Below are 10893 nucleotides of genomic sequence, written 5' to 3'. Positions count from 1 at the left end.
TCAAAAGTAACAAACGTGTGCCTGACAAATACGGGGATTGCTGTTTTCAGTTACTGGTCGTGGATTGTCAAGCGGGCATGATGACGCTTCTGTCCCCGGGGAGGGGTTAAACGTCCTTTCAGTACTGCCACTGTCCTTTTCGCTCCCGCTCTTTCCGCCCCCCTCCACCGCGTGGTCCCCGGGGAAAGGCGAACTACAGTTCCCAGGGTGCGCCGCAAGGCCGCACGGAACCACAACTCCCGGCGCCCCCTGCGGCGGGGGCGGTGTTGCGTCGTCACCGCGGAGCGCGGCCGGGACCTCCGGGTCGCGCGGCGTTCCGGAGCGGCCCGGAGCTCGGGGAGGTGCCCGCGGAGGCCCGCGGGAGACGACTCGGGGGCTGGCGCGGAAGCGGGGGCTTGGGAGCCGCAGGCATGCTGCGTCCCAAGGCTTTGACCCAGGTGTTAAGCCAGGCCAACACCGGCGGTGTCCAGAGCACGCTGTGAGTGCGGACGGAGCGGGCGAGCGGCGAGCCCGGGGCGCGCTGGGGAAGGGTCTCGGGGAGGGGAGGAAGGCGGGGCGGCCGCGGCCGGAGGGGTGGGGGTGGGGGGAGACCGGAGCGTGGATCCCGGGGCACGTTCTGGACAGGCTCTGCCCAGACCCCTGCTTTCTGCAAGCGCCCCGGCGGGAGCTGGGACGTTTTTGTCGCCGCCGCGGGCACGTCCGAACCCCTTGCCGCCACTCTCCAGGCTGCTGAATAACGAGGGCTCTCTGCTGGCTTACTCCGGTTACGGGGATACGGACGCCCGGGTCACCGCGGCCATCGCCAGCAACATCTGGGCCGCCTACGACCGGAACGGGAACCAAGCGTTTAATGAAGACAATCTCAAATTCATCCTCATGGACTGCATGGTATGGAGAGGAGAGCCACTTCCTCTGTCCCCCAAGGGGATCCCCATGGGGCGACCTGGACCCCATCCTGGATGGTTGGAGGGGCAGGGACAGGATCTCTGAGGGCTAAGAGTTGGTCTGCTGCTGCATTATGGTAGGGCAGGACCCTGTGCCTCAAGTGGTGGTGAGGAAGGAGCCAGGGACCCAGGGTCTGACTGGGCGTCTGGTGTCAGCCAGCCACCTGTCGTTTGTGGAACCTCAGGTAAGTCACTCAACCTCTCTAAGCTTCCCTAGCACATCTCTAAGGTGGAAGCGGTAATCCGTCCGAACACGCGTGCGTGCACACATGCACACAGGTTGTCGTGAAGACCAAAAGAAAGGACGTAAGCTGTGCAGTGTTGTCACCCCAGATTCGCAGACTCACAGCAGAGTCTCCAGACCCTGGGCCTGTTCCTTCCGTTTACAGAAAACAGAGCTGCAGTCTAGAAAGGGGAAGTAGCCATTAGACGGCGAATTTCCGGGAGACAGAAACTGTTTCGCTCACCTTTGTGTTTGTTGGGCCAACAAATGTTTAGGTCCCTGCAGTGTTCTAAGGACTAGGGAAAAAGTAGCAAAGGAACGAAAAACTGCAGCTCTAACTCCTCACAGAAGCTCACGGTTTTGTGTGTGCTGTAAAACGCGTCTAAGTTGAAAAACTAGGATGTTAGGTATTGAAAATGCGATGGGAAAGGAAGTGAGGTGGGGCATATGTCAGGGACCATCTCACTGGAAAAGTGACATTTCATTAGAGATCTGAAGGAAGTCGGCAAGCCCTGTGGCTCTCTGGGGGAAGAACATTTTTGACAAAGGCAAGCGCAAAGGCCCTGAGGCAGAGTAGCATCTGGTCAAGGATGGACAAGGTTGATGTAGCTGGTACAGCATGGGAGTGGGGGAGGTGAGTAGAGGTGAGGCCAGAGAGGCAGGGGGTGAAGCGCCTGGCTCCCAGCACACAGCAGATGGCCAGGGAAAGTTCGCGAACCAAACTGAAAAGGCCCAAGAGTGAAGTCTCCCCAAAGGATTTGGGCTGTAACCCACTGTAACCGGGCTCTCTGCCTCATCCTCGCCCCATGCCCAACCAAGGACGCCATTTCAGTTCAGCTGATGACTCCTTCTTCGTGCCTAACCTGGGGTTGGTGCTGTCGAGCAGTGGTTTTCCAACATCTTGTCCACACCCCAGCTGTAAGAAATGCCTTTTAAGTCAGAGCCCAATGCACCCCCCCCCACACACACACTAAAACAAAAGTTTCACGAAACAGTACTTCCCTCACTGCATGCAACGCACTCCATTTCTCTTCTTTTAAATGCTAATCCATCTCCTTAACTCATCTAACGCTAGAGTCAGACCTGCTATTTGAGAAACATTACCACGGGAAAAGAGAACTCTACCTTAGGCTACTGCTCCCTAGCTCCTCGCAGTGTCTTTGGTTGGGGTGAACCCACAGTAAAAACATCACCCATGTGGACAGCCCTTTGCAGATTCAAAACCCCCTCCTGTGTACCCTTACCAGCTGGGATGAGGTGGGGGGGTCGCAGAAAGAGAAACCAAGCGGCTGGGAGATTGAGTTTCCCATAGTAAGTCGTAGAGGGCTGTGCTGAAGCTGGAATCTGAACTCAGGATCCCACGTCCAGGGCTGTGGCCAGAGCCCTTGGTCTGGAGCTCCTGCCATGCCCAGGGCATGGAAGGAAGATAACCTTTCTGAAGAGGAGCCCTTGGGGGAAGGGCTAAAGGTGCCAGGCAGAACATTACATCCCGTGATCTCGCCCCACCAGGAGGGCCGTGTAGCCATCACGCGGGTGGCCAACCTCCTGCTGTGTATGTACGCCAAGGAGACCGTGGGCTTCGGGATGCTCAAGGCCAAGGTGTGTACGTGCCCCTCTGTCTGCAGCCCTGGGCCCAGGCCTGGGCTTTTCGCTGTCCGCTCCCACCCCATCGCCTTCCCGGAGTCCTCCTGTCACCCAGCCTGTGTGTGGTGGGGGCGGGGCGCCCCGCGGAGGAGCACACGTACACTGGGACCCCTCTGGTGGCAGACCTGTGTGGGCCTGATCACTCCTCCCCTCCTGCAGGCCCAGGCTTTGGTGCAGTACCTGGAGGAGCCCCTTACCCAAGTGGCGGCATCATAGCGAGCCTCGCTTGGAGCTGGGGTCAGAAAGGATCAATGATCGTTTGGAGGGGCAGGGCTCCCTGGGGAAACCTTTCAGGACGGTTCCGGAGGCTGAGACTTTTTTCCAAGAATAAACTTGAACTCCTATCTATCTTGCGTGATGGCTGCTTTCTTGAATGGGAGGAGTCCAAAGAGGCGGGAAGGAGCACGCAGTGCTCTGGAGACCCCTGAGGGCCTGTGACTCCTGCCGGCCCCTCACCTTGCCCTCTGGCAGCCAAGTGGCTCCCGCAGTGATGCCTTAGCTGCCTTGGCCTTTCCAGCAACAGGACGTATCATCGGCCCTGCCCCTGGGAGTGAGTTTACCCATCCGACTGTCACACCGTTGCAAGTGATCTTGGAGGCGCGGGGCGCCGGTGGGGGTCTTGTCTGCAAGATTATGGGGCTCTGCGAATCCAGTGTCCTCCAGTCCCACCTTGGCGGTGGGGGGTGGGGGGTGGAGTGCCTTTTCTGCTCTTGGAGTTGGAAGAGTGCTTGCTAGCCACCTGCAAGGGCTCGCACAGACCCTCCAGACATCAGGGCCCTTTGCAGACGGCGTGGCTTCCTTGTGAGGCCTGAGATCCCGGGGCAGGAGTATAAGCAATCCAGAAGCTCTCAAAGCCCTTCATCTCCAGATCCTGCCTGGCACTCAAACTCCTCGCTCCATGTACTTCTCCGGGTCTCCCCCCTACCCTGGGTCTCCAGAGCAGGCGTGGACAGGGAACCACCAGCCCCTAGCCCAGGGCCTTAGGAAGGGACCCATCCCAGGGGAGAGGTAGGTGGTGAGTTTCAGCTCCACCCAGGGTGGGGAACACCGCCCATCCCAGGCCCTGGGCCTTCGGGAGGAGCAGCTGCCAGAACTCTGGGAGCGATGGGCACCCGTCAGCCCCAGCCCCTCGCCCCAACAGCCCTTCCCCTCGTGCCCCCAGTTACCCCTCCCGGAAGGTCCGAAGGAAATGCAGGAGGCCAATAGGTTTCCGTTCCCTGAGAGGCTATTTCTCACTCATTGGTGGCCACCCAAGTGGGTCCCCGGTCCCAGGAGCCTAGCAGCATGGCTCTCTGCAGGTGCCGTGCGGGCCCCAGCTTCCCCTCCCCCAACCCCAGCCCCCCCCACACACCCCCTGCCGGCCCGCCCCGCTGCGGGAGCCCAGGCTGGGAGCAGACACCCAACCTGCCTAACCTGTCTGACGTCATCGTCTCTCCACCCACCTGGGCCCCAGGTCTCCTGCCGCCTGCTCTTCCTGTTCTCAGCTTCCGTCCCCTTGGCTTCCTCGCAGCACCCCACCTGCCAGCGCTGAGCCTCCAGGGCCCTGCCCAGCCTGAAGTCGCCCTCAGTCCCTCTGCCTGCAGAAGTTTCTTCACCCCCAATGAGAGGAGGCGCGGACCCAGGTCTCTGGAGAGCTGAGGGTTGAGGGCACTGCGCCAACGCATAGTCCCGTCACCTCTGTCCCTGAAGACACTCGTACCCTCCATGTGGAGCCAAGATGGGGAACAGAACCGAGGAAGATTATAACTTTGTCTTCAAGGGTGAGTTGGGGTCTATAAAAAAAGAGACCAGCAGAGCCTGAAAGCGCCCGCCCGTTCTGTTGTTTTTGTTTTTGTTTTTAATCTCTCACCTGGACCCCTGAGGGCTTCTCATTCGTTTTGGATTAGAAAGAAAGCTGCAGGGAGTTGGGGAGGGTCCGGTTACTAGGGCAAAAGTCCTGGGGCTGCGGGAAGGCTCTGCTGCTGTAAATAAGGATGTTGAGGAAGCCTGCATAGGGCCGAGTTAGGCCCCTCTGCTCCTTTGGTAGAGGAAGCCCACATCCCTAAGAGTCGTCAGCCACCACAGCGTAGGAGGTGGAGGTCAGATTTCAGGGAGGACTTCCCTCCTGAGAAAGAGGAAACAACCTCCAGAGGAAGAAAGTCCTGTCTCTGGGTGCATGTGCAGGAAAGAAAAGAAAAGGAGAGCTTTGTCCATTTTGGGGTGAAAACAGGGAAGATCTCATAAATTGAGAGCAGGGTCTAATAGAACCTGGAAGACTGAGGGCTGGGGCCCCGTCGGCCGTCCCTCGGCAGCCCCCGTGGGCCCAATAGCAGGCGCCTGGGTTCAACCTGGCTGGCCCTGGGAGCGTGACCTTTCCCGCTCCTTTACCTCAGCCCCTACGTTGGACCCTCTGGTGTCCCCAGCCCCCACGCACCCCTCCTCCAGGGCGGGGTTCACTGGCAGAGCCGTCGTTCCCGGCCCAGCCACCCCACCCCGCCGCCTCTCCCGGCCTCAGCCCCACCCTCGCTCAAGCTGGGACTCGGGCTGCTGGGGCCGGGGGACCCATGCTGTCCCGGCCTCTCTCCCAGGAAGGGGAGGCTGGGACAAACGGTGCTACTAGAAACTGCCCTTTACTGAGCCCTCAGCATGTGCCCGCTCTGGCTCGTTGGCCACCGTAACAACCCCAAAATGCATCTCTCTTTCTGAAAGCGGTCAGGGGCCAGATCGACTGTGAGAGGGCAGCTCTGTCGGTCACTAGTTAGTGCGGGTTGGGGTCTCCGGAAGCTGACTCTAAGAAGTCTGGGGTATAAGACGTCTATTGTGGATCAACACCGGTGCAAGGAAGGGAGAGGAAGCAAGACCGAGCAGCAGGGAGAAGCTCTGTGCGGCCCAGGGTCACAAAGCCTTGGCCAAGGGCGGGGAGCGCTGTGCCCCCGGCCTTGCCCAGACGCTGGGTGCAGGCGGCCCAGGACCGCCAGGGCCCCAAGCGAGGCCAACCAGCGCCCCCCGCAGTGCACCTCTGCGTTTGCCACACCAGTGGTGACATCTGGTGCCAGCCACCGAAGCCCAAGTGCCTCCGTTTCCTCGTCTGTAAACATGGGGTGATAATAATACTGGGCTTGCCTCATGGCACCAACGCGAGAATTATACGAGTTAACGTGTGTAAAGCTTTTAGGGTGGGGTCCGGCACGTAGTAGGCACTCTGTCGGTGTGAACAGCCAGCGTCTCCGTTTCACAGCCGAGGACGAGACAAATGGTCTCCCAGCCCGTACTTGAAGCCGGGTCTGTCGGACCCCAGAGCCCTTGCCCTGAGCACCTTTTGGGCCTGAGGACAGGACTGAGCCCCTCCCACTGGGAGGGGGGAGATGGGGAGGAGGCAGGGACATACCCCCACCCTGCTCCCAGCTCTTTCCTGCCCTGCCCAAGTCTGAGGGGCTTTGACCCATTTTATAAACAAGGAAACTGAAAACCAGAAAAACTGAGCCACCCGTTCGAGGTCACTAGCTAGTGAGAGGCCGAGTGGGGAGCAGCGCCCAGAGCGTGTGGCTCCCAAGGCGCCAGCCTGCTTTTCCAGAACCTGGGGGGCCTCCTGTCACCCTGGATGCGTGCTCAGTGTTGTGCAATTAGCGGGTCATGCTTGCATCGGCCCCCTCGCCCTCCTCCAGCCCCTCGCTCACCCGCGGTGGGTAAACCTGGGCCCTGGATGCTGTCCGCCGGCCCCGAGGCTCTTTGTGGCCCCACCGGTGGATCCTGGGCCCTGGAAACCTGACGGTGATAACACTGGCCTGCCGACAACGATCACGATGGTGATGGGTTTTTGCACACTCACTCCAGCCTAGGCAATATCTCACTTATGTCTTGCAACAACCGGTAAAATAGTATCACTATTCCCAGTTGTCATACGACAGAGGTCAGGGTGGGCCGGTCCAACACCCAGCCCCATGTCCTTACCCGTGTCCCTCCGTGAGGCTCACCCGCCGAACATTCTTCTCCCCACATTTCCGTTCACAGGACGGCTCCCCACACGCGTGTGCGCACGTGCACGCCCAGCCGCCTCCTCGTCCTCACAGCTCACACGCAGACACAGGCACGGCGCTGTCACGCTCCCCAGACTGCCTACGTCTCTGTCCGCATTCACACACCCTGCCAGCCTCACGGCCCCTGAACACTGACCCCCACAGACAGACGGCACCCCATCACAGAAATGGGGGCTGACCGTGCGGTCGTGTCTCCACGGGCCAGGCCAAGAAGCCTTACGGGCCCGCAGCCCATTTCAGACTCTCGGCCCTTCACCCGGGGAGGATGGGTCCCCCTCAGTTTGGACTGCAGAGTTGCAGTCCCCAGTCTCTGCCAGGAGGCCTGGGTCCCCCTCAGTTTCCCGAGCTCAGCCCCCTTTCCGGATGGACAGACCCCCGAGCTCAGCCCTTGTCTCTCTGCCCCCTCAGTGGTGCTGATCGGTGAGTCAGGCGTGGGGAAGACCAATCTGCTGTCCCGATTCACACGGAATGAGTTCAGCCACGACAGCCGCACCACCATCGGGGTTGAGTTCTCCACCCGCACGGTCATGCTGGGCACCGCTGCCATTAAGGCTCAGATCTGGGACACGGCCGGCCTGGAGCGGTACCGGGCCATCACCTCCGCGTGAGCCTGGGGGCTGGGGGGGGGGGGGTGCTGGGGAAGTCAGGGAGGGCCTGTGGAGCAGAGGCCACGGGCCCCGTGCGCACCGGGGGGATCCCGGGACGCCGTGGCCCCGGCGAGACACGGGTGGATGCCGTGAGCCACGCAGCCGGGGGCAGGACGCAGTGACCCCGGCTGCTAGTGGCAGGGGAAGAAGCCGCCCCTGAGCTCTTCCTGACTCCCTTCTGCTTCACACTCAGCAACCGCTGCCGTTTCATCACAGACCCGAAGGGCTGGACCCTTCAGCTGCATTTTACAAACATTCGGGATACGGAGGACCTTCCGCCTCCGGACGCCCCTGCAGGACATTTGCCAGTGTCCGGCTGGACGTGAGGGGGGTGGTCTGTGGGTGTGACAGAGGACGGCACCTGCCAAGAGGCAGGAAGCAGGAGTCCAGGGCTTCGGTCACACGCACGCTCGCCACTCCTGGGCTGGTCCCCTGGCCTCTCCTGAGCCTCGGTTGACACATGAGTAAAACGGAAGAATCAGGTATCACAGGCTGAAAAAGCCCCATCTCACCCCAGGAGTGAGGCTGGATGCCTGCAGGGGTGCCTCAGATGGTCACCTCAGGGACTGCTGCAGGGGGTGGGCTTGTAGCCGGTCCTAGAAAGGTGGCCGCGAGCGAGAAGAGGACGGTGCGGGTGCAGGAGCCATGTGAGGAACGTGCCCACCGAAAGGGGCATCCAGGAGGCCGAGTGGGGCGCAGGTGCTCTTTGGTGGCCATCCAGGGCTAACATCAGAACGAAGGACCCCAGGGGCGCCTGGGTGGCTCAGGTCATGATCTCACAATTTGTAAGTTCGAGCTTACTCGGGGCTCCGTCCTGATCGTGCCGAGCCTTCTTGGGATTCTCGGTCTCCCTCTCTCTCCCTGCCCCTCCCCCCCCAAATAGATAAATAAACTTTTAAAAAAGAACAGAGGACCCAAGGAAACAGTGGGCTAGAAAAAGCGGGAGGAAGGAAGGAAGGTTGCAATACTGGTGACCCGGAGGGCTCTCGGCATCAGACACAGGACCCTGGAGTTGCCCTGTCTAGGTTTGGGTCCCTGGACCTCAGCTTTCATATGACCCCACCTCTGGTCTCGTCTCTGACCTTTCGGCTTGAGGGCTGTGCTCTGACCTTGCCTCTGTCGCTCCTGCCGCCCCCCACGCAGGTACTATCGAGGTGCGGTGGGGGCCCTACTGGTGTTTGACCTGACCAAGCACCAGACCTATGCCGTGGTGGAGCGCTGGCTGAAGGAGCTCTATGACCACGCCGAGGCCACCATCGTCGTCATGCTCGTGGGCAACAAGAGTGACCTCAGCCAGGCCCGGGAGGTGCCCACTGAAGAGGCCCGAATGTTCGCCGGTGAGAGCCCTCCACCACCCAGTCCGGCCCCCCCAGCCTGGCCCGTGCCATCCAGCTCCTGCCTCCCGGCCCCTGCTCCCACCCTAGGGCCCCAGCCTGGACTTCCTCCGTGGGCTCCCCTACCTCCATCACCTCTCTCCCAGTCTCTCAGCACTCCCCTTCTCTGGACCCTGCGTCCCTCATTATGCTTCACCGCTTGCCCCAACGTTGTCTTTATTTACTTATTTATTTATTTATTTTTTGAGAGAGAGACAGACAGGACACAAGTGGGGGAGGGGCAGAGAGAGCGAGGGAGACACAGAATCCGAAGCAGGCTCCAGGCTCCGAGCCGTCAGCACAGAGCCTGACTCTGGGCTCAGACTCACGAACCATGAGTTGGATGCTTAACCAACTGAGCTCCCCATGAGCCCGCCCCCGCCCCCAAGATTGTCTTTATGGGCAATAATTTTGTCATTGGTGTTAAAGGCCAGGCCACTCAGGGATCCACAGTGTGTGGCAGGTGAGATCTCCATGGCCATCTCCAGTCACGCCCTCCCCAGGAGTCTTATGGGGTCAGAGGCAGCAGGACGCAGCGGTTAAGGGTGCAGGCTCTGGCGTCCCATGGCCCAGCCTCACTAGATAGGGGACAGTGAGCAAGTCCTTTGTTGACGCTCTCGGTGTTTCTGGTCTTCCGTCCTCTTCTGTAAAAAAGGGATGATATTCAAACCCACCTCACAGGTTGTTTCAAGTGTTAAATGAGCAACACGTGCCAAGGGTTTAGCACGTTGCGAATGTACATAGTAAACATTAAGTAAATATTATTATTATTGTGTTTCTTTTCCTGCCAGAAAACAATGGACTGCTATTCCTGGAGACCTCAGCCCTGGACTCCACCAATGTTGAGCTGGCATTTGAGACTGTCCTCAAAGGTTAGAGCCCCTGCCTGCATTTGGCAATGCCCCCCCCCCCCAATCCCGTCCCTGAGGCTCCTGTGGGCACGAGTGGGAATGCAGACACCCAGCCCTTGCCCACCCCAGATGACCCCTCAGCCCCTCTGGGGGCCCCCCAGCCTCCTCAGAGCCTCCCTAGTGCCCTCTCCTCTCCAAGCCTGAGGCTTGGGGAAGGAACCAGAACGCTACACTTCACAGGGAGCTAAGCATTAGCCCTTCACCCAGGTAAGTAGAAGGGACCCAGCTGCCCAAACTCCATTTCCTTCCAGCAAAACCTCCTTGTATGGCCACACCCAGTGCTCAGTAAGGCCAGTGCGGAGTGTGTGTGTGTGTGTGTGTGTGTGTGTGTGTGTGTGTGTTTAGCATGGGTTCTCAGTCTTCTGACCCGATCACTGCCCTCTGCCCCCTCAGAGATCTTCGCAAAAGTGTCCAAGCAGAGGCAGAACAGCGCCCGGACCAACGCCATCACCCTGGGCGGTGCCCAGGCTGGGCAGGAGCCGGGCCCTGGTGAGAAGAGGGCCTGCTGCATTAGCCTCTGACCTGGGCTCACACCAACCCTGCCCCCAAGGCTTACCCCACTGCCACCCGGCTCCGGGACCTGCCCCTGCCCCGTGGTGGTTCCAGATGTCAGAGCGGATGCTTCCCTGCTCCCAGCCCCACAGACCACAGGGCCCTGAGGTCAGCACGGTCCCCCCACCTGCCATGTCTCCATTGCCTGCTCCCCCGCCACACACACTCAGTCTTCCAATAAAGCTGTGTTTTGTACCAACGTCTGGCCATCCTGCTGCTGCTCCCATCCCTGCCTCCCCTTCACCTCTGTCCCCTCTGGGCTTCCCTCCCCCTCCTTCCCCTCCCCACCACACCCACTGCCCCCCCCCCCCCGCCCCGGGGCCAGCTGCCTCTAGAGTCCTGTGGTCTGGGGACAGTGCCAAGGGGGCGGGAGGTGCCCAGCCTTCCCTGTGCCAACCCCCAGGGCAGGTGGGGGAGGGAGGACAGCAGGGCCAAGATGGGGTATCTGGAAGGAGAGACAAAGGAAATCACCGGCAGGTACCATCTGGTGCCCAGGGCCCTGATGCCAAGAACTGAGGTCGCTCCAATGCCAGGGGTGAGGGGAGGAGGCAGGGGAGGGGTTGGAGGGAAGGGAGAGGCAGGG

The 10893-nt window shown here is 60.4% G+C and overlaps 2 protein-coding genes across 2 annotated transcripts; both read left to right on the top strand.

Moving 5' to 3' along the window:
* Window positions 1–255: 255 nt before the first annotated feature.
* Window positions 256–3159, top strand: LAMTOR2 (late endosomal/lysosomal adaptor, MAPK and MTOR activator 2). Its single transcript, XM_060644673.3, has 4 exons — window positions 256–478; window positions 726–888; window positions 2677–2766; window positions 2971–3159. Exons 1-4 carry the CDS (start codon window positions 411–413, stop codon window positions 3025–3027), a joined length of 378 nt encoding a protein of 125 aa, XP_060500656.1. The 5' UTR covers window positions 256–410; the 3' UTR covers window positions 3028–3159.
* Window positions 3160–4272: 1113 nt separating this feature from the next.
* Window positions 4273–10509, top strand: RAB25 (RAB25, member RAS oncogene family). Its single transcript, XM_060644672.3, has 5 exons — window positions 4273–4571; window positions 7236–7431; window positions 8618–8811; window positions 9639–9719; window positions 10152–10509. Exons 1-5 carry the CDS (start codon window positions 4529–4531, stop codon window positions 10277–10279), a joined length of 642 nt encoding a protein of 213 aa, XP_060500655.1. The 5' UTR covers window positions 4273–4528; the 3' UTR covers window positions 10280–10509.
* The last annotated feature ends 384 nt before the right edge of the window (window positions 10510–10893 follow it).

The sequence above is a fragment of the Panthera onca genome, chromosome F1 (assembly GCF_046562875.1).
Source record: "Panthera onca isolate mPanOnc1 chromosome F1, mPanOnc1 haplotype 2, whole genome shotgun sequence".
In the NCBI taxonomy this organism is placed as follows: domain Eukaryota; kingdom Metazoa; phylum Chordata; class Mammalia; order Carnivora; family Felidae; genus Panthera; species Panthera onca.
The sequence above is the reverse complement of the archived record's forward strand: the minus strand, read 5'-3'. Positions and strand labels throughout refer to the sequence as shown.

Excerpts from the sequence above, each read along its gene's own strand:
- LAMTOR2 (XM_060644673.3), top strand. The coding sequence starts at position 411 with ATGCTGCGTCCCAAGGCTTTGACCCAGGTGTTAAGCCAGGCCAACACC. Across the intron at positions 889-2,676 it reads TCATCCTCATGGACTGCATG|GAGGGCCGTGTAGCCATCAC; the intron begins GTATGGAGAGGA and ends TCGCCCCACCAG. Across the intron at positions 2,767-2,970 it reads TCGGGATGCTCAAGGCCAAG|GCCCAGGCTTTGGTGCAGTA; the intron begins GTGTGTACGTGC and ends CCCCTCCTGCAG.
- RAB25 (XM_060644672.3), top strand. The coding sequence starts at position 4,529 with ATGGGGAACAGAACCGAGGAAGATTATAACTTTGTCTTCAAGG. Across the intron at positions 4,572-7,235 it reads TTATAACTTTGTCTTCAAGG|TGGTGCTGATCGGTGAGTCA; the intron begins GTGAGTTGGGGT and ends CTGCCCCCTCAG. Across the intron at positions 7,432-8,617 it reads TACCGGGCCATCACCTCCGC|GTACTATCGAGGTGCGGTGG; the intron begins GTGAGCCTGGGG and ends CCCCCCACGCAG.